Source organism: Akebia trifoliata, chromosome 10 (assembly GCF_017979445.1).
Source record: "Akebia trifoliata isolate Shusen 1 chromosome 10, ASM1797944v1, whole genome shotgun sequence".
NCBI lineage: Eukaryota > Viridiplantae > Streptophyta > Magnoliopsida > Ranunculales > Lardizabalaceae > Akebia > Akebia trifoliata.
This window is the reverse complement of record NC_141384.1, coordinates 6,820,769-6,844,139: the sequence shown is the minus strand read 5'-3', so window position 1 is coordinate 6,844,139 and position 23,371 is coordinate 6,820,769. Positions and strand designations below refer to the sequence as shown.

General features: G+C 33.6%; 1 protein-coding gene across 1 annotated transcript; it reads right to left on the bottom strand.

Annotated features, from left to right (window-relative positions):
- Positions 1–17,991: 17,991 nt before the first annotated feature.
- On the bottom strand, positions 17,992–20,386 carry LOC147393001 (transcription factor bHLH35-like). Its single transcript, XM_086456859.1, has 5 exons — positions 20,225–20,386; positions 19,967–20,129; positions 19,469–19,693; positions 19,220–19,390; positions 17,992–18,322 (listed from the first exon to the last, which is right to left on the bottom strand). Exons 1-5 carry the CDS (start codon positions 20,296–20,298, stop codon positions 18,233–18,235), a joined length of 723 nt encoding a protein of 240 aa, XP_086312985.1. The 5' UTR covers positions 20,299–20,386; the 3' UTR covers positions 17,992–18,232.
- Positions 20,387–23,371: the final 2,985 nt, after the last annotated feature.

Here is a 23,371-nt window from a genome sequence, read left to right as displayed (position 1 = left end):
ACAATGCTCCCATACTTGGGATTTTTCAAGTTTGATCCTCAATAGTCCCCAGTGGAGTCGCAACTGAAAGCACCCTCGATCCGCGGGGTGCGCGGATCTGCTTTTGACCCATGAGGTTTGGGAGTCGCCACCTAGTTATTATGGTCTAGGAACCAAACTGACTCTAAAACGGATAATGAACTAATCTACTATATAAAATCTGAATCCAGGGATCATGTTACGGGGTTGGAAGGTGTTATGCACCAATCCCGCCCGGCCATTGCCGGTCTCTACTTATCCCAAATAAATCTACATCGCTAATGACAAACCTAGATTAAAAAATAATGAAAAATCGTACCTTCGATCTGCAAAAGTGATATTCCCTAAGATCTGGTGAAAACGGTTCCTTGTACCGTATTCCTCACTTCGTTCTATCTCCGGATCTGATTTCTGATCTCCGAGGTAAGGTATCTCCTTCTTGGATTTAGATGCTTCAAATTTTTTGTAGATTTTTGGGATGTTTTTGAGAGGTTTTTGGGTGTTTGTAGGCTAAAATCGGAGTAGGGGTGTTAGGGAAGAGTTGGGACTCCAAAATTAGGGTTTTGGGGAGGTTGTGGAGGCTTCTTCACCTACCTTTTCTAGGGTTTTTTCTTTGATACGAAAATAGGGTGTGGACGCTCTTATTTATAAAGTTTTTAGAAGCATTAGGATTTGATTAGGGTTTTTTTTAGGATTTCAATTAGGGTTTTGACTTAGTCTTTAGGGTTTTAATTTAGGGTTTTGACTTTAGTCTTATGAGATTGATTTGATTAGTTTAGATTAGGGTTTTGATTTAAGATTTTGACCTTGGTCTTATGAGATTGACTTGATTAGATTAGGGTTTTGATTTAGGGTTTTGACCTTAGTCTTATGAGATTGACTCGATTAGTTTAGATTAGGGTTTTGATTTAGGGTTTTGACTTTAGTCTTATGAGATTGACTTTAATACTTGACTCTAGTCTTACTTAATTGACTTTAATTTTGACTTTGGTCTTATTTGATTGACTTTAGTATCTTGACTTTAGTCTTGCTTGGTTGACTTTAAATTTTTGGAGAACCCCCCTCTATTATATCTTTGATTCTTTGGATCCCCAAATGGAGGGGTCCTTGCGAACCATCAACAATTTTTCTTGAAAGTCTGATTGATCAATTTTTTGATTTAAATTTTATAATTAATTTTATTAATGTTTCACTTTACATTATTTAATGATTTATTTATTAATTTCGAAAATTTTAATTACTAAAATTGTGAAATTACCATTTTGCCCTCGGAGAGGATGTTTTAAGTTTTAAGTCATTTTTCAATGTTCCAGGATGTTTTGGAATCAGTTTTTCGTAAGAAATTCAATGAGAATGTTGGTTTTTGTCATTTATGAAGTTTTTTTTGTATGAAATGGTTGTGAACTTTATGAGGGGTATTTTCGTAATTTTGTCAAATTTTGTGAAAATTTGCGAAGTGGTTTACTTGATTTCAATTTGTTATTTTATGTGTTTGAGTGGGTTTTCCTAAGCGTAATGCAGGCTCTAGGGCTGTTTTGATGTTATGGGTATTTTGGTAATTTGGTCATTTTTAGTAATTTTTATCGTGAAGCTTCTTTTTGGTTTGCAAGATGATGATTTCTATCTTTCTGAAGTCGTATTTACCTAGCGTAGCGTGGTTTCTAAGTTTTGTCTGTTCGAGATACCTTATCCGGATTTCTGAAACATATTTGGTAACAAAATGAAGTATTGGAATAAACATCCATCATTGGGAACCTTTGCGATCGGGTTGACGAGTTGATTAATCAGGAGAGTGCAAAAATGGGGTGTCTACACACATGCACACCTAATAGGCATAGACGAAGATGATTAGTCAGTGATCACTAATAATCTATAGTAGTTGAACATTCTGACACATCGAAAAGAGACCCATTGCTTACTGTCACGTCAAACGGTCAGCCTGAGCCGGATAAATGGTCAACCAAACGTGGTAAATGCAGCGATCAGCCACAAAATCAAAAACTAAAAGTCAGTAAAGAATTGTAACATCATGTCCCGACTAGGAACGATCCAGTCGTGAATCCCAACTCTCTAATTCCGCTACTCCACCATATGTATTATGTATATGTTACCTTATTTTAATATATACAATGAAATACAAATTTAATATTTTCATTTGATCAATTAGATTTGTATTAAAAAAATGCTATAGTGAGTACTGTTGGTTGATGTAATATCAGTTTTAAAATATTTAGTTGTTTATCACTGACTATATGTACCCGTTAATCGTAGTTTCTTTTGTAAAATTTTAAAGATTTTAAAATGATTTAGTATATTTATTCGTTTATGTTAGAAGAAGTTATTGACAGAAATTGTGTTCTTCCTTATTGGGTAACCCACTCACCCTTTGGTGGGTCAGACAGACAGTCAAAGTTCATCACTTGGTGAGTATTGGGGTTATAGTCCCTAGTGATGTCAATTTGTCCAAGACTATTATGAATTTTGTCTTGAGTGTTAAGACTTCTGTTAGAGTGAGGATGTTTGTATAATTCTGTGTTTTGTTATCCTTCTGTACTCTGATCTATCGTTCGTTATTAGATGTATGTAGACTTCAACTATTGTTATATTTTGTATATATATATATGTAGAATTGTATGTCATTTATTAGGTGCAGGTTGAACGCCTTGGAATGCTAACATAAACAAAGGAGATCATGCCGAAATTTCGAGGTGCCACCTAATATCACGAGTTTTGACATGAGATTTTGTGTTAAAGTTTGGCGGGGCGCTACATGATTTTTATGAAAATATTTTCGAACTCTACTGTAGACATGAGATATTCATCGTTGAACCTCAATGTTATGTTGTTTGGAGTCGCTACCATTTTTTTTTGGAAATGAGTGTGAATAAGTACCCAAATCAATTTTTTATAAAAATCATTTTTCATGACATTGTGATATTTCTTGTTCATGGAAATTTGTATGACCTATCTAAGATCTAAGTAATGGGATTCAGTTAGAGAATGGAAAAGGTGTTAGACACCCCATTTTCTCCATCTAAAGTGGTTACTTTGAAAACTTTGCCAATCTTTTGAAACTTAAGAAAATAAACAAAAATGCATAGTTAGAGATGGTGTGTGCAATATGTGAAAATGTCTATTAGAAAAGGGTTTTGATATCAATATGACATTTAGAGAAACTCTATGATAGAATTCCTTTAATGCCACAACCTTAATACATGTATGCAAGGTTAGAAACTTAGGGCCTGTTTGGATACCAGGAACAGAACTAATGTTCCAAAGAACAGGAGTTGAAGTACTCTGTGGAGGAGTTGGAAAAGTAATTCTGTGCAGAAAGAACGTTTGGCAATGAACTCTATGAAGTACTGGCAGAAGTACTTTTGTGCTAGAAGCCTGTTTGGGAACCATAATGACTTCTCATGACTTTTAGAAAAAAGACCAGAATACCTTTATATTATACCAGTTACTGTTTTTTGTCTTTTAGTGTCATAATTTATGCCTTCAAACTATACTGTTTTTGACATTTTAACTATAAATATTAATATAATATAATATAATAAATATTAATATAATATAATATTTTAAATATAAATATTAATATAATGTGTTTAAATCCAGTATACTCAAAAAAATTTTAAAAAAATTGACAGACTGTCTTTTAGTGTCATAATATGCATTCAAACTATATTGTTTTTGAAATTTTAACTATAATATTAATATAATATAACATAATATTTTAAATATTAAATATTAATATAATGTGTTTAATTATAAATATTAATATAATATAATATAATAAATATTAATATAATATAATATAATATTTTAAATATTAAATATTAATATAATGTGTTTAAATCCATTATATTCAAAATTAAAAAAAAAACTTAATATTACTAAATGTTTCTTTCGTTTGATTTAAGGGCAAATGAATTAGGAATATTTTCATAGAAAATTAATAAAGTTAATGGTATTTTGGTAAAACGAACCGTTAGATTTTGACTCCCCGCAAGATGAGTTTTGAGAAATAGGTTTTCTTGACTTCTTAACAAAAAGTAATTTCTTGCTCTTGAATAGAGTAACTCTTCGAAGGAGTTGTTCATCAAAATGCATTCAAACAATTTTTAACTTCTCGCAAGAGTCAAAAGTAGCCAAGGAGTCCTATCCAAACGCCTACTTAGTGTTTCAACCCTAATAAGAGAATGACACATTTCTTCATCATTGTCAAACATATGTAAATGAGTGTATAGTGTACAATATGATGCATGAGATATATCATAAGGAAAAGAATGCTTAAACCACCATCTTTTCGATCAAACCGCTTTAAACATTCTATGCCAAAGGTTGAGGTTCAACCTACTCGGGATGAAGGAGAATTCTTTATTACATCTTAAGGTTTTTCTAAAAAAAAAAAAGAAAAATAAGAGGGATAAAAAAATAAGATGCAAATACCTAAAATGAAACTAAATTATAACCCATATTATCCTTTGATAGTCTTGAATGAGATTGTTTTGAGTGAAGAACTTGATGTTGAGAGTTTTGATTAAGTGTTGAAAGTAAGAGATAAGTGATGATTTTTATTTGGAAGCTTTAAGGTTGAGATATGAGGACTTGAGTTGAATAGTGATTTAGTAGAGTTTAATGTTAAGAGATAGGGGCTTAAGAGCATGAATTGCGCATAGGAGATGAGACAATTTATAAAGTTTTTGGAGAATTTTTGGGGGTAAAGTGGTTCAATCATAAAATGGCATAATATTTAGGTAACATGAATTGCTTATGTATGTACTTAAAAATTCCTACATTTTGGGAGTAGAGTTGGAAATTCTCTCAACTTTAGAAATTTTTATCAAAGACCAAAGTACCTTTTTGGTTTGACCTTACTTTTTAATGATGGTATTATTGGATTTTCTCAAGGAGAGTTGACTCTTTAATTAGGTTGGAATATTGGGCATTAGAGACTTATAAAAGATCAGCATGTGTCATCTTTAAAAAAATGAGCTTGACATTGGATTTTAGTTTTGAACTTGGGTTATGGGCTCATGGTGGTTTGGATTTGGGTATTTGGGATAGGTATAAAAATGGATTTGGTATTGAGTGAGGATATAAATAATGGATTGGTTAATGGAGAGTGTATATAAAATTGGGTCGAAACTGGATTATGGAATTTGATAAAAAAAATGGGTTATGGAGTTGGATATTTTCGACTTTTACAGTTTTCAATCTCTTCATAAAATATCCATTTTCTGATATTCATCAACTCAATATGAGTTCATTGAATATTAAATCACATTTTTCAACTATGGAATTTATTTCTATCAATAATATTGAAAAAAAATACAAATTTCATATCAAAACGGGGCCGAGCGTGCAACAAGACCCAATTTATGGCAATAACCCTTTAAAATACCCTACCCACGTATAATTTATTAAAAATACAATTAAACATATCAAACATGCAATTTCTAGCGTGAATTTTTGAAATAACAAAATAATTCTATTTTAAAAATACATCCAAATTTTTCGATAAAATCCTAAATGCAATTTTCACAATCTAGATTACTAATAAAAATTGAGAGTTCCTTACTCCTAAGCGACGGAATTGAAGCACGTGCGCGGAAATCGAGACGATTGGTGCAAAAATCGAGGCGGACCGAACTTCGAAGCGGTTGATTTTCGAAACTGGCTTGGTGGTTTCGAAGATCTCGATGTACTCGTCTCTTCTCCCTTCTACGGCGAAAGATGGTTTGACCCTGAAATCGATGAAAACCGATGTTGAAGTTACGAAAATCTCCGTATAAAAATACGGCTGATTTTTTATTATACGGGGTGAAAAAGACGAGAAAACGGAAGGAACTTGGTTGGGTTATGTAGAGAATGAGGTTGCGGACATTTCTCTCTTCTGCGTCGGAAAGCGATTTGACCCCGAAACGGACGAAATTCGAGGTCAAAGTTTCGAAATTTCCGTATCCAAATACGGCTGATTTTTGACGATATCGGGTGAAATAGAAAGTGAAATGAAGAAAGGTTGGGTGGGTTTTGTAGAGAACGAAGCTGCGGACCTTTTTCTCTTCTGCGGCGATCGTCGAAAGTGGACCGTTTGCGAGAGATCTGAGGTAGAAGGTCGAAGAGAAAAAAAAATTCATTTCGTATAGGTCTCGACTGTTTAGACGCTTTGGGGAAGATGAGATTAAAAAAAAATTTAAATATTATTTATATAATATTTGGGACGAATTCGGTATTTCGCCTATTGTTTTGATCGACGATAACTTGGTCATTCGGTCTCCAAAACTGACAAACGAATATTCTATTTCGCCTAATTTTTCATTCCGGATCTAATGGTATAGTCAATTTCTACAAATTATGTCTCCATAAAAAATTTACATTTTTGGCCTGACGTGACCCATAAACTTGATGTCGTTTTCGTTTTTGGCGATAATTCAACTTCCTGATCTCCAAAAATGATAAATAAATAGTCTATGTTGAATAATTTTTCTTTATGAACCCAATGGTATGATCGAATTTTAAAAATTATTGCTCCAACAAAAAGTCACTATTTTAGCCTGGTCCGACCCGGTAATCGAGGATTTTGTAACTTTTATATTCGGACTCGCATTTGAGCGTGTTTAAAGGCTAAACTATGTTTTTCCATCATTTTGAATCTAATGATGAGGTCAGATTCCATTAAAAATGATCAAAACAAGGTCCTACAGTTTTACCCTAAGTCCCACTTTCAAGATTTTCTTAAAATTCCACTATTTATTTTTTCCTCGAGATACGAATTAAAAATTCGGGGTGTTACATTCTCCCCCCCTTAATAAAAATTTCGTCCTCGAAATTGAAATCATACTTATCAAACTTTGTCGTGATTCCACTAACACGACATGTATAATAAACACTACCTATTTTCGATTACTATCTATTCTTAGTCCGAAGCCAATCTCATTTATAACTCGTAACATTATGTCTCCATATTCCGTCAACCCAATACATTCATTAATTAATCATTGTAATTCAGCTCATACTCCAACTAATCCATTATATGTATAACCCTAAGATAACAGTCAATTCACCTTGTATCATTTCCCCACCAATGTCTATTAACAACAATCCTTTCACATCTTCTCTATTCTTTATCTTTATTTCTCTTATCAATTACACCGTCTGTTATGTTTTACTCATACTTGTTATGAATATTACTCCCCAATGCATAATCTTACAGCAACACACCACTGTCTTTATATTCAATTCAATATTACATTTTCTACTTATTGCGATATTTCCTCAAAACCTCTGTCATAACCTTTATAATTTAAAATCTTACTCGAGAGGATAAATCCTACATTTATTTTCTCACAATTCCATTAAGTCACCATTAATGCAACATTGTCACAAGATTATTCTTTCTCACATTTTACATCGACCCACCTCCTAACTTATACTCTACTAAATCTCTTTAGGATGGAGGTGGGCACAGGTAGGTAGTAGCCGCTGCTTCTACGGAATCATAATCTTTACTTATAACGTTTTCGTTTCGAGTAGTGAAAAGGAACCACGATCGAAGTCTTGAAGTTAGTGCTTGTCTGTATAAGGCATTGATCACATAACGAGAACGATAATAACGAATTCTTTTACTGGAAGGCGATCGTGAAAGGAGAAGGCAAAATAAGAGTTAGAACCGACACCGAGGATAGAAAGATAAAAGGAAAAAGATGATTTATCTTTTTAAAGGAGGAGAATCGATTCAAGAAGTCGTAAAGCAAGAGCTGCTTTATCTAATAGTTCAGTCGCTAGGCCTCCTAAAGTTAAGTCATCTTCAATCAAAAAGAAAAATACGCAACTTCCTGTGTTGATATTCGAGGAAATAGCTCTCGACATGAAGGATATACAAGAAGCATTTGCTTATCTACTAGCATAATATACGAGTAATTGATTAGACTATTGATATAAAGATTAGCGTACCCATTGAACATCACTTGTCTTTTCACACTTTACAATTATTCTAATACCTATTTTGCAAGTTCTTAAATGATCTTCCAAAAATCGTATTCTTTTTTCGCAAGGCCTCCCAATGGTATAAATAATTTCATTATTCGATTCGTGTCAGTAGTTTCTAACTTTAGCAAGTGTGCAAACTCTCAGTGGAATTATATGATCTGGAGGAACTAGTGTTGAATATAACTCCACTTTTTAATATTATAATTAAAAATCATTACTTCCAAAACTTCGTCGGAGATAGGTACTTTCTCCTGGGTCATAACCTTTGCTCGTACTGTGATAGAGGGCATTATTTCCTAATATATTCCACCTGACCACACACGTAACAATGTCAATGATTTTGTCTTCGTAGATCTCTGTGGAGTAGGCAGTTGGTAGACTAGGGTTTGTAGGCTCTAAACTTGCCTTGTTGATTCCTTTGGCCTTGTTGCGATCATTGGAGCTCCAATTGCTCTATAACTTAACGATTGGGGAACTTTACAACTTGATAGTGGAGGAGTTCTATATTATGAATACATGGATCCAGGGAAGATTAACCTCAAATACATTGGCCTCTTGGCCGAATCTGATCTGGGAAGAAAAAAAAAATCTAAGGTCAACTCATTTGCCCCTTAGAGGTCTGAAATCTCCTCTCGTTTTATCCTTTGAGCTCGATTTACCGTATCTCTATAATTGGTAGTCTCAATCATCGATCTTTTGGCCCTTAGGTAGGGTTATAGTCTTCTAAAGAATCTACGGGCCTTCTGTAGATCTGTCAGGAGAAGCTCGGGTGCATCTCGTGACAACTTAGTGAACATCATCTTATAGTCCATAATCGATAGATGACCTTGCAGTAATCTCAAAAACTCCTAGTACTTGATTTCTCGAGCAATCTTGGATATAAATCTATTGAGAAACATCCTCTCGAAGTCTATCCACTCAATTGATTGATCTCCCAATACATTCATCTCAACGTTACTAATGATTGGCATCTCCATCTAACTAAAAACTAGTCACCGTCACCCACTGATCTCTCAGGTGCTACATGATACTCAAAATCTCAATCGGATTGAAAAAAACTCTCAAATCTCGGTGGAAGTAATCGTTGGAAATTCTATTACCACATCTCTAGATTTACTTGTCCTTTGGGCTGGGGAATTCTCTCATTCTTCAAAGGCACGACCTGTAGTAGTGGTCCCTGAGGTTGAATAATATTTACTTCTTGCGAAGAAGTCCAACGCTCTCTCTTTTCTTAGATTTAGTGGTGCACCTTGCAATTGTGGTAAGTCTTGTACCATTTCTAGTCTCTGGCCACTAGTCTTGTTTATTCAGGGTGGCACGAGTACGTTATTCACTTTATTGAAATATGGTGGCCTTATTGTTCCTTTAATTGGTTTGTCTATCATCTTTTTGAGGCACGCATCCTTAATCAAGTGATATTGACCCAAACATTGTTCTCCTTTATGTCCCGATTTGCCACATTCATAATATACCACAACTCTTTCTTTCGACTGATTTAATAGTATATGTTATTTTTTATGATATTCTTCCATCCATTGAGTTGGTATGTCTATAATATCACTCCCCACTTCTTGTTATTTTCCTATAAATTTGTTAGTTTCGTAACTGTTTGTCGCTAATTGCCTTCCTTCCATTTGGCTTCGAGGTGTTAGTGGTTGCATTATTCATATTTCTTCTCTAAACTTGTCATGAGACTCAACCACCTATCCGATGAATGATATTAGTTGTGATATCAGGTCAAATGTCTGATCCAGAACCTATCTTGTCTCTGTTGCGTTTTAGCCTCTACCTTGTCCATTCCTCCAGCTTATGTTCATCCGTATTAAGGCACTTATCATAATAAGGCCAAAGCTACTCTTACGTAACTATGAATTACTATCATAGATTGGAACTTAGTAATGGACTCCATTTCCATTACTAAAGAATAAACTTAGAATCCTATCTTAGGCTTACAAGGCTCTATAAATATCTAGACACGGAAGAACTCATAATTCCAATACGGAATTACTAATGAGCTCGGATACCGAATTCCTATTGACACTCTATGATTATCGCTCTAATATATGTGGTATCAGCCAACTCTTTAAAACATAACAGATCAGTATCCCATACGGATCTAATACTATGTTCTGATACCATCTGTGGCGCCCCGCCGAACACTAACACAAATCCCCATGTCAGATCTCGAGGTATTATGTAGCACCTCGAAACTTTGGCATGGTTTCCTCTGTTTATGTTAGCATTCCAAGGCGTTCAACCTGCACCTGATAAACGACATACAATCCTGCATTTACATACATAATGTAATAACGAGCGGAAGCCTATATACATCTAATATTGTACGATAAATCAGAGTGCGGAAGAAGAAAATTTATATACAGGATTATACAGAGATTTTCTCACTCTAACAAAAGTCTTAACGCTCAGAACAACATCTATAATACTAGCTAGACAAACTAACACCATTAGAGGGGTGTATCCCCAATACTCACCAAGTGACAAAGTCTGGCTATCTATTTGACCTACCAGATGATTCTCACTCGTGCTTTATACTTGTCTTGCCAAGCTTTAGATCTGAAACTAAAAAATAGAGAAGGAAAGGGTGAGTAACAAGGGTTACCCAGTAAGGAAGCAACAATTTCTGCCAATAACCTCTCCTAACATGAACGAATAAACATACTGAATCATTTTAAAATAAACCAAATTTTACAGAAGAAAACTACGATTAACTGGTACATATAGCCAGGGATGAGCAACTAAACATTTTAAAACTCACATTACATCGATCAGCAGTACTCACTATAACATTATCTTTTTATACAAATCTAATTGATCAAATAGAAAAAAAATAAACATGCATTTCATCTTATATATCAAAATAAGCAACAGATACATAATACACAATGGTGGAGTATTAGAATTAGAGAGTTGGGATTCACGACTGGATCGCTCCCAGTCGGGACATGATGTTACAATTCTTCTCGGACTTTTAGTTCCTGATTTTGTGGCTGGTCGCTGTTTACCACGCTTGGTTGACTATTTATCCGGCTCAGGCTGGCCGTTTGACGTGACCGTAAGCAGTGGGTCTCTTTTCGATGTGTCAGAACGTTCGACTACTATAGATTGTTAGTGATCACTGACTAATCATCTTCGTCTATGCCTATCAGGCGTACATGTGATTCCCAAATATACAAACCATTCGTATACGACCACCTTTACATTACAAGTTCACTGGTAAAGATAGAGAGGAATAAACCCGGATTCCAGTTGTGACTCCACTCTTATACGCGTCCCATACCACGTATGAGTTTGGTGGTCCCTACCGTACATCCCAGGATAGTACACCACTCCGGATGATATGATGCACTATCCCTTCAGGCATTCACAAACTCTTTAACAGCTCATAAAATACTATTTATATATTATTTTCATTTGAAAATAAAAGAGAAATTAACAATACAAGGTTGAGAATAGATATCCAGTTTCCTACCATGCAAGTGTGGCCACCCGGCCTAAAATAAATAACATAACATAGCGCCTCGCGCTAACAGAAAGTAAATAAACATGCAACCAGTAACATTATCCCTGGATATCCGTTCACCAACCTGCATACAACACAACAACGTAAAATGCAGACATCACCCCTCCGGTGTGACTTTGACATTTTACCGTTTCATACCTTTTTTCCCTTTTTTCGACTTTTACAGTTTTCAATCTCTTCATAAAATATCCATTTTTCGATATTCATCAACTCAATATGAGTTCATTGAATATTAAATCACATTTTTCAACTATAGAATTTATTTCTATCAATAATATTGAAAAAAAATACAAATTTCATATCAAAACGGGGTCCGAGCAGTGCACAAAACCCAATTTATGGCAATAACCCGTTAAAATACCCTACCCACATATAATTTATTAAAAATACAATTAAACATATCAAACATGCAATTTCTAGGGTGAATTTTTGAAATAACAAAATAATTCTATATTTTAAAAATACATCCAAATTTTTCGATAAAATCATAAATGCAATTTTCACAATCTAGATTACTAATAGAAATTGAGAGTTCCTTACTATCACTAGGCGACGGAATTGAAGAACGTGCGCAGAAATCGAGACCATTGGCGCGAAAATCGAGGCTGACCAAACTTCGAAGCGGCTCATTTTCGAAACTGGCTTGATGGTTTCGAAGATCTCGATGTACTCGTCTCTTCTCCATTCTACGGCGAAAGACGGTTTGACCCCGAAATCGATGAAAATCGATGTCGAAGTTACAAAAATCTCCGTATAAAAATACGGCTGATTTTTTACTATACGGGATGAAAAAGACGAGAAAACGGAAGGAACTTGGTTGGGTTATGTAGAGAATGAGGCTGCGGACGTTTCTCCCTTTTGCGTCGGAAAGCTATTTGACCCCGAAACGGACGAAATCCGAGGTCAAAGTTTCGAAATTTCCGTATCCAAATACGGCTGATTTTCGACGATATTGGGTGAAATAGAAAGTGAAATGAAGAAAGGTTGGGTGGGTTTTGTAGAGAACGAAGCTGCGGACTTTTTTCTCTTCTGCGGCGATCGTCGAAAGTGGACCGTTTGCGAGAGATCTGAGGTGGAAGGTCGAAGAGAAAAAAAATTCATTTCGTATAGGTCTCGGCTGTTTAGACGCGTTGGGGAAGATGAGATTAAAAAAAATTTAAATATTATTTATATAATATTTGGGACGAATTCGGTATTTCGCCTATTGTTTTGATCGACGATAACTTGGTCATTCGGTCTCCAAAACTGACAAACGAATATTCTATTTCGCCTAATTTTTCATTCCGGATCTAATAGTATAGTCAATTTCTACAAATTATGTCTCCATCAAAAATTTACATTTTTGGCCTGACGTGACCCATAAACTTGATGTCGTTTTCGTTTTTGGCGATAATTCAACTTCCTGATCTCCAAAAATGACAAATAAATAGTCTATGTAAAAATTATTGCTCCAACAAAAAGTCACTATTTTAGCCTGGTCCGACCCGATAATCGAGGATTTTGCAACTTTTATATTCGGACTCGCATTTAAGCGTGCTTACAGGCTAAACTATGTTTTTCGATCATTTTGAATCTAATGGTGAGGTCAGATTCCATTAAAAATGATCAAAACAAGGTCCTACAGTTTTATCCTAAGTCCCACTTTCAAGATTTTCTTAAAATTCTACTATTTATTTTTTTCTCGAGATACGAATTAAAAATTCGGGGTGTTACATAGACAATAAAAATGTTGAACTAGACCTAAATTCCCTAATTTGTTAGGCAAGTACCGAATCCTGAACCAGTTCACAGTATGGTTCGCTCTTGGTTCATAAAATGCAGTGAACCCAGCATACCTCCACATTTTTGCGTTGGAAAATGTTGAACTCCACTTCGACTACCACATAAGCACAATGTTGACTAGAGGGAGCTAGAATGACCTTTACTTTAAGACTTTACATAATATTTGAGATATTTCCCAAATTTTTAAATTGAGAACATACCCCCTTGCCTTCGTCTTTATTAATAGACTAATAGAAAATGACCAAGTATCTTCATCTTCAACTTATAAATAAAAAAATATGATTTTTTTTCTTCCCAAGATCTACCAACTTTAATATCTTTTTATCCTACTCATCACTACAACCTGCAAATGCCCCAATCTCTATCTACCCCTATGAATCGGGTTCATTTTTTATTAGCAAACCACGAAATGCGAATCTGAATTTGAATCGAGCGAACCCAAAAATCAGGTAACATAGAACTAAACAATAAAAAGTGGTGAACTTGACACTAAGTTGTGAGCTTGACAATAAAAATATTGAATTAGACAATAAAAAGTGATGAACTCGACACTATAAATGTGATCCATAATAAGAAAAATTCAACTTTGATTTGGATAAATCTCTTTGAAATACCCAAAATGCATCTATCATAGTTATGTAATAACACTCGAATCAAAATTTACGACACAATCATAAAAAAATAGAATTTCAACTTCATTTTTTTAATAAATTGTCAAAATAAATATATAAAAAATACATCTAAATGTTCAAAATTAAGAATACATCATTCTTCATTTGCCTGCCACAATAAAAAATCGTCGAAAATGTTCGTAGGTGCCATTGAAAAACTTAACTATGTGAAGAAGATGAGAAAATGGTAATTTGGGTATTTCCAAAATATTACAACGTTAGATGGGGTGTAGGGACTATTATGAAAAACTTACTAAATGGACTATTAAGATACTATCCAAAATGTAGGGACTATTTAAAGAAAAACAAAAAAAAAAACCATCCCACATGGTCCTTTAAGTAATTTACCCTCTTCTTAACACCGTATTTTTACAAAGACCAAAATATCCTTTATCAGTTGAGTTTTTTTATATTATTATTTTAAGTCTCAATCTATTTGAATAAGTGTTTAAAAAGAGAACTGTTATTGGCACCTCAAGTATGACTAATCACACCCCAATGTTTAAAATTATTTATCATACCCCTATTTTAGATTAAAACACTCTCTTCAAACATTCCAAAGGTTTGACTCAAATTATAATCTCAACATTATAACTCAGTTCAAAAAATTTCAATAGTGGTTTACACTTTATGATTAGGCTCATAGAAAATCCTAAACCAAAAAAATAGAAATCTAGCAAAAATAAATGAGAGAGCTTTTATTGGCACCTCAACTTTTACTTATTCCCACCATTCACTTATTTTCTTTATTTTTAATTAGGGTGTAATAAGTAAAAGTTGGGGTGCCAATCGAAACCCTCATTAAAAATCAGTCATTCGTTGTCAAATCAAAGTTAAAATCTTGGTCCAACCGGGTCAAGAGTTTGTAATAAAATTAGATAGTTAATAAATTGTTGGTATTTGTAAGTACAAGTTTTAAATCATGAGTGTATCATTCTCTATTTGTCATTCATTGACAAATCAAAGTTAAATCTAAATCTCTAATAGTATGGTGCCTCATTCTCTCTTCGTCATTCACCATTACAAATCTTTAGAATGGATGGTAATCTATGTTGAAAAACTCAAGTAAGTTAAACGAAGTACGTGTAGAGGTATTTATCTGAACATACCTTGAACACCTCAACGATAATTTTAATGGTGTATCCGTCATCCTCCCTTGAACTAGGATACTGGTGTGGTACATACCAAACATTCTCGGACGCTTAAGTTAGAATAAAATTTTAAAAAAAAAAAATTAATGACTAGCTTATTGAATCAATTTCAAGAATTCTTTTCCTTTATGACCTCTTCTCCTACTTATAAGCTAATCTCGTTTCTTAACTACTCCCCTAAACACAACCCATTTCATTATTTAAGGAGACTTTTGGTGATCCTCTTCTAGTTAGTTAATAGAAAACCATCTCAATATAAGAAGTTGCCTATTTAGGAAAAAGTGTAATTGGCATGGTCAATCCCTCCTAGATTCTAAGGGCACTCTCTCAACCCAACATAGAGAATAGTTGAGCTCATCCCAAGCATCTACTCTACCACTACAATAAATAATCAGCTCAACTTGGCCATGCTGAGCTGATTAGTGCCATAAGTACCGCGAGGTTGATCAATGTTGGAAAACGGTCCTACCTAACATTCCAATCCCGTTGAGATCATGCCACTTGTAGGATTAGCATTTAATCCAAATTTTATCATATACAATGAGAAAAATGTTTTTTTTTTTTTAACCTTAAAATTTTGTTAAGCCGAGGAGGAATCACTTAAAAATCCAAAAGTTAGGAGGTATTTATAAAGAAGACAGAGTCTGCTAAGTAACTATCCCATTCAGTTATGGATCAAATCCATTGGGTCTGGTTGCGTTGACCCAGGAATCTAGTCAACGCGATGACAAAGGTGAAAAAAATTGCTTAAATGGTAAAAGAATTTTGGTCTTTGTACAATATATGATTTTATAAAAATATAGCGCAATTAATGCAATAAATATTTTTGTAAAAATACGAATAAAGTTTTTAATATTTACAAAAATATCAGTGTATAAAGTACTAAAGTATCATTGTGTAAACTCAAAATAGTAAATATAATTCAAGGATATTTTCGAAAAAGTAAAGTGTACTTCACAATGTTGCATTGGACATTAGCATTCCCTATGAGTGTGAATAAATACACAATCCTGATGGTTGAATTGTGAAATTTAATGGTCAGGGATTAAAGTTTTATTCCAATTATTCGAGACATATAGATTCGGATAGGTATTTTAAAAATTGGATTGACCTAATGGCTGACCAAATCAGTTTGATCAATGAATTATCAATTTTTGTGAAAATAAATGAAGATAATTATAAATAGTATAAAATAATAAAAAACGAATTAAACCAGAATCCAATTAATTTGACAAATTTTTTGTTCTAACATTAGTTTGATTTAAAATTTTGGTCAAGTTATATATATATTTTTTAAATGTATGGGGTTAGAAGTTTCGGAGCAAACTGATTTTTTGTGAAGATAATCTCTATGATGAGGAGATCATCCTCACCAAAAATCAGCCCATTCCGAAACTTCTAATCCCACAAAAAATGATTTACAAAAAATAGACGATCCACGGTTCTTTAACTTGTAAATTAGGGTTAGAAGTTTCATAATGAAACCCTAAAGAGAGCCAAATATTTTTTTAATGTATGAGTTAGGAGTTTCGAAACGGGCTGATTTTTTGTGAGGATGATCTCTATGATGAGGAGATCATCCTGACAAAAAAAAAATCAGTCCATTTCGAAACTTCTATCAAAAGTAGTTTACAGAAATTGAACGGTTCACGATTCTTCAACTTGTAAATTAGGATTAGAAGTTTTGAATGAGCTGATTTTTGGTGAGGATGATCTCTTCACCATAAAGATCATCATCACAAAAAATCAGCACATTCCGAAACTTGTAACCCTTATTTTGAAAAATGTTTGATTATCTTTAGGGCCTCCGAATGCTTCCCATATATATATATATATATTGGCCAAAATTTACTATTATAATAAGAGAAGGCGGAGTAGAAGTGGTTCGACACAAAATTTGAGTGGTCATAAATGCCCTAACTTTTATTTTAAATTTATTATATTCAAGGTTATTTTGTAAAAATCCAATAAAATTCTAACCGATGATTTGCTATGTTTTCAAAATTATAAAAGTAGCCTTTTTATTATGTAATCTTCAAAAACCTTCTAATAGATATTTTAAATTACAAACAATCCCTTTAGCTATATGTGCATCTGCACATACCACCTTCTTGTATATATAAAAACAACAACAACAACAACAACAAATTTGAACTCACGAAATAAGAAATCTTAAACAACATGCAATCCGCACAATTAAACCATCAAATCCAATTGCCAGGATAAAACACTTATCTTGAAATACATCACATATCCCTAAAATAAATCTTGATTTGTGGATTTCGATTATAGTTGAGATTGCATGTTTATTTATGATTTTTTTTTCATTAGTTTATTTTGTAAATCTCTCATTGCTGCTTATTGAATTAATCATATGCATGGGACAGGACAATTTTGAATTGTCTCTTTAATACAATGATTCGAAAGATACATCAGAACCCACAATAAAATTATAAAACTACTCTAAATAACATTTTTTTTTCTTTTGTGATAACGGGGGTGTTTGGACTTACATCTGACTAAGGGGATTGGATGAGCCAGGGTTGGAGCCAAGGCATAGGGGTCCCTACCCTAGGCACGTGCGACGCCTGCGCATCACACGCACCAGGTAAGTGAGGGAGAGCCCTCACCCGTGGCCCTGAGGAAATATTGCTCATACTTGGTATCAAACACACAACCTATTATAATTCGGAGTAATACAATTTCTTAGGAAAAATAGTGAAAGTAAACAAACTTCATGCCGATAAAAAATGCAGTTGTATTGTATATGATATCGATTTTATTAACCCATGCTTTAAAACATATTAATTATTGTCCCGAGACCTCTTTGACTAAATGCCCATCTGGTCGAATCATGATTCAGATTCATTTGAAATTAACTTACATTTCAACAACACATACTGGGATTTATATATGATCCCAAGTGAAAGTGCATGACATATGATACAACCTATCATGGTTACACAACAATCCACACACATTAAGACATCATGCCTTAGAAGGAAAAAAAAAAAAAAAAAGATAATTTCCACAAGTAATAAGGAAACATGAAGAAACCCCATAAAGAGAATATTTGATTAGAAGCACATAAGACTTTGTGGGTCATTGAGAGCTGCTATAGCCATTTCAATCTTCATCTTCAGCTCATCTTTCTCCTCTTCATCAGCCTGAACAAGACAAAAACTCTCTTCAGTTATTTAAACACATTGTAATTTATTTTATTTATAAAACAAATTTAAAAAAAACATGTTTGTAAACTTCACCCTTTTGATATAATAATAAAAAAATTAGATAATTTATTCCATTCGGTCATTGTCCTCCAACTAAACAAGTTAGGTTGCATTTTATAATTTCTATGATACTGGGCTTGATCTTCACCCATGCTTAAATTAAATGTGTAGCATTTCAATTGTTTTCATTAATTTATGAGCAATAGTATAATTTGTTGACCTGCACGTTTATCTAGCGTAGTTGATTAAGGCCCATTTGGAATCAATTAATATTAGAATCGAATCGGAATTGATAACTTTGACTAAATTTGATAAATAATATATGTGAAAATAATTATAATATTAATAAATCTCACTTATTAGTGTTTCAGGAGATGATTGATCCAGATCCAATTGTACCGATCCAATTCCTGATAAGTATGGATCCTCGTTGAACCGATCTATATCGTATCCTAAATCCTTAATAATGATTAGTCTCAGAGCAATTTGATTTTTGTAACCCAGAGTCGAACTGCAACTTGTTCCAAATCGAATCAAACCACCTCAAAATTATCGGTTTGGTTTGATGTGGCGAACAAGCAAAGGAAGACTTAAAAAATGATTTGTTTTTACTTTGGCCACTTAGAAGTGCGCCACATGTCGTCATGATGTACCCACCACATGAAAGTGTAAAGTAATATGATAGGCAAACTCGCACTGGATCACTCCTTCCCAATAATTGAGTGAACCTAGACTTCAGGAGATTTGTACCGATAAAAGTAAAGGACAATTTAGTAATTTAAATATTATATTATATAAAAAGAAGGGTAAAATTGGAATATTAAAAGTAATCACCTCAACAAACACAGTCTTCAAGAGGCGTCCGGAAAAGGCAGTGATGTTGGCTGTAATTATTTTCAGCTTCAAAGAGTCAAAAAGCTCGCAAAGTTTTACCATTGTATCAGTTTTCTTACCGCATGTGAGGCTAATCACCAAAGTCCTCTCTCCCACATTAGTGATCATAAGCTACAAAATGAATATAAACTTGAGTCTAAATGTAACTAAATTTAATCTTAAAAATAAAAATTTATTTCATAAACTTACTTCGAGGATTTCGATAGTAGATGATTTTGATCCACCTAAATCGTAGTCTTGATCGATCCTTTTTTTCTTTGATTTCGAATAAATTGGCTTTTCTTCATCGATGTTCGAGGGATTATTCATTCTGTTCCATTCAAGTTTTGATATCTCCTCTTGAATCATCCTCTCTTGTTCATGTAGCTCTTTAATGTACTCGATCGCATCTTTGACTATAGATGCTTTATCCATCTATTATGAATTTGTCACAAAAAAAAAAAAAAATTATGATACAAAATTAGGATCTATTAATAAAAAATAAATAATCAAAGAAGGAAGAGAAGAAAAAGAATTCCAATGAACTATATTTAATGGGGTTAATTAAACTCTAATTGATAAAAAAAATCAATACGGAATTTAAATAAATTCCTTGATATATTTAATTGCACTATATATATATATATATATATATATATATATTAAATTATAAACATTTTGAATAATGTGAATTCTTTAAAGAGGTACCTTGGTAATGTTAGGGACCACAGCTCTAAGTGCAAAGAGCCTATCATTAAGTTTTTTCCTTCTGTTTCTCTCAGAGATGATGTTCTTCGCCGCAATCGAAGAAGCTCCTCCATCTGGTGAACTCGAGTCGTAATACCCCGAAATCGTCTCTTCCAATCCCCAACTAATTAAATCAAATTACACCTTTAATTAATCATATAAGTAGATAGAGAAAAAAAAGAGAGAGAGAGAGAGAGAGAAAGGGAGTTGTGGGAATACCTGTCTAACTCTTCATTTTGAAGAAACATTTTGGTTTCCCAATATAATTTGTATTCCTCTTCTATATTTTCCATCAGTTGGTTTGTTGGTTAATTGGTTGGTTGGTTGGTTGTTTAAAATGAGAGAGAGAGAGAGAGAGAGAGAGAGATTTGATGATTTCTAAGTCTGATAGTGGGAGAGAGATAGTGTGTGGTTTGTTGAATTTATAGAGGTGGAGTGAAGAGGAAAGCTTTAGTAAGAGAGAGATATACTATTGCCACGTGGAGCTCGCTATCTCCTAGGAAATAACTTTGATGTACCATCCAATCTTGTGGTCTACAATGCCGCGTGAGATAAGGACTTAACGATAGATTTTTTTGATGTGAGTTGTACCATAATAGTTTATTTAGATGCCCTCCAAAGTCCTATGATTTCAAGCTGGTGCATGTCCTCATGACCTACGTCATAAATTAAGGAAATGACTTAAATACCCTCCTACATTAAAGATGATTAAAATTGAAGAACATGAAAATGATATTAAGAAATCTTTGAGAGAAAAATTTATGGTAAAAAAACAAAACAAAATTCAACAATAATCATGACTCTTGTTTATGGGTCCATGAAGTTGTGTTCTCCACATTCGTCGTTCAATGGATCTAAAAATATGTCTCACGACTAGTATGAGTCTTGTCTAAATCAGAGGTCGATTTAATAGATTAGATCCATATTGCATTGTGATTTACAAGAACATCAATATCAGGATTCAAATTCGATTAAATAACATTAGATCCAACATGAATTGAATTAAACGTTTCTTGATATGTAAAATATAAATTCATTTATTTAAACAGAGCATCTATATAATAAAATACCATTATGGGACCACTTTTGGGGGATAAACCTTCCATCTAGCTAGAATGATCTCATTGTATTGCCTTCCTCCTACCATTTTAACTTTATAGTAATTAGTCTCTTCCTCCCCATCCATTTCCTTTTTCAAAAATACCCTTTTAATGTTCCTATATTTCATCTTTTACTCCTTTAACTCCAAAGATTTTTTAATAATACCTTTTTAATTTTATTATGTTTTTTTCTTTTACCCCTATTGACCTCTAAAGAGAATGCCCGTGTCATAGGCACAAGTGAATTCTAGTTTATATAATATAAAACACAACTAGAGGATTCACATTTGCTACAATTTTACGTGGGATAAATCTCCCATCAACTATAATTTTGTGAGATAAATATCTCATTAAGCTATAATATTGTGGATCCCACTTTATTTACTTACCCTTCACCCCTTTAACTTTACTATTCATTTTTTTACCCCTTTAAGCTACTTTATTGTTCTCATTTTTTACCCCTACCTCAATTTTTTTTTAATACTACCCATCCAATATTTTTTTTCAATTTTACGTCCTTAACCATTACGTGAAAACTTGAAAATTCAATGGGCCAAGGCCTGCAAATTTTAAAAACCAAATTTCGAAGGACCAGGACCGTTGAAATTTTTTATGTTCCCTAGATTCGACGACTTAGAGACGTTGATTTTCTCTAATTCTCTATAAATTTGACCATTTAAACCCGTCGAAAATAAATCAACAATGAAAAATCAACGGCCTTGGGCAGTCGAATATGGCCTTTTTCACATTATGTGACCGAAACGACATAGATGAACTCTAGTGTAATATAATTTATATATTTTCTCAAATTTTATCAAATCACAGTCCTATGAAATTGGGACATGGTTGACCTAAAAAAGAAATTTGATAAGTTACCAAATTGAATTTTTATAGATCCTAAAATGTCATAGATTGACAAAGAAAGTTTTGGATTTGAATCTTGTGCCAATGTTGGCTATATTGTCTTGTATATTTAGAATTCTTACAAGAGGGAATCATGGGAAATCTTTACAATTATAGAAAGCAAAATAAAGGAAATCATTACAAAAATAGAAACAGTAAGAGAGGTGATTGAGGAAGAGAATATAGGCTATGATAATATGCATCTGTATGTACTGTTACTTCCCCTCAAACTGATTGCGAGGATGAATCAGGAACAATTTGGAACGAAACAAATCGAAGGCTGGTCCCAGGAAACCTTTGGTGAAGATGTCAGCTATTTGATTATTAGTGTTGACGAACCGAATCTGAATGAAGCCTTTAGTGACTAGTTCACATATAAAGTGGTAGTTTACTTCAATGTGTTTGGTTCGGGCATGAAATACTGGATTAGTTGCTAAGTAGATAGCGCTCACATTATCACAAAAAAGGGTAAGAGGTAGATGAAGTTTGATGCCTAGATCATGTAGAAGGTTAGATAACCAGATGAGCTCACTTGCAGTCATAGCTATGGCTTTGTATTCAGCTTCCGTGCTGGATTGAGAGATAGTAGGTTGTTTCTTAGAAACCCATGAGATGAGATTAGGTCCTAAGAAGACACAATAACCTATGGTGGAGCTTGGACTATCAAGACATCCAGCCCAATTAGCATCAGAATAAGTAGTAAGGGTAGAAAAAGAGCATCGTGAAATTGTGAGTCAAATCCCTAATGTTCCTTTGAGATAACGGAATATGCATTTTTCAAAGCTTGTAACTGAGTGGTGGTTGGGGAATGCATGAATTGACACACATGATTGACAACAAAGCTGATGTCTGGCCATGTCTTGGTTAGGTATTGTAAAGCCCCAACAATACTGCGGTATTCTATTGCATCACTAAATGGAGTACCAGCCAAAGCAAACATTTTCGATCCAGATGATATGGGTGTTGAACAAGGCTTGGAGTTGAGCATCTGCATTTGACTTAAGAGATCAATGGTATACTTCGTTTGATTGAGGATTATATGATAAGATGAATGTTGGGCTTCAATACCAAGGAAGAAATGAAGCTCGCCGAGGTCTTTCATTGCAAAATTGTCATTTAGTTTAGTGATGAATTGAGACAGCATATTTGCAGAATCACCTATGAGTATGATGTCATCAACGTACAATAGGAAAATCATTGTGCCTTTTGGAGAGGAGAAAACAAACAAGGAGGAGTCCGAGGTACTTCGATAAAATCCATATTGTAATAGAAAACCACTAAACCGATTGAACCAAGCCCAGGGTGCTTGACGAAAGCCATAAATGACCTAATGTAGGCGACAAACATGATTGGATTTATTTTT

Bases quoted from the DNA above. Each gene is read 5' to 3' on its own strand.
- LOC147393001 (XM_086456859.1), bottom strand. From the start codon at position 20,298: ATGGAAAATATAGAAGAGGAATACAAATTATATTGGGAAACCAAAATG. The intron at 19,694-19,966 runs GTACCTCTTTAA...AATTCATAATAG, and splicing joins TGGTCCCTAACATTACCAAG to ATGGATAAAGCATCTATAGT. The intron at 19,391-19,468 runs GTAAGTTTATGA...TTCATTTTGTAG, and splicing joins CTACTATCGAAATCCTCGAA to CTTATGATCACTAATGTGGG.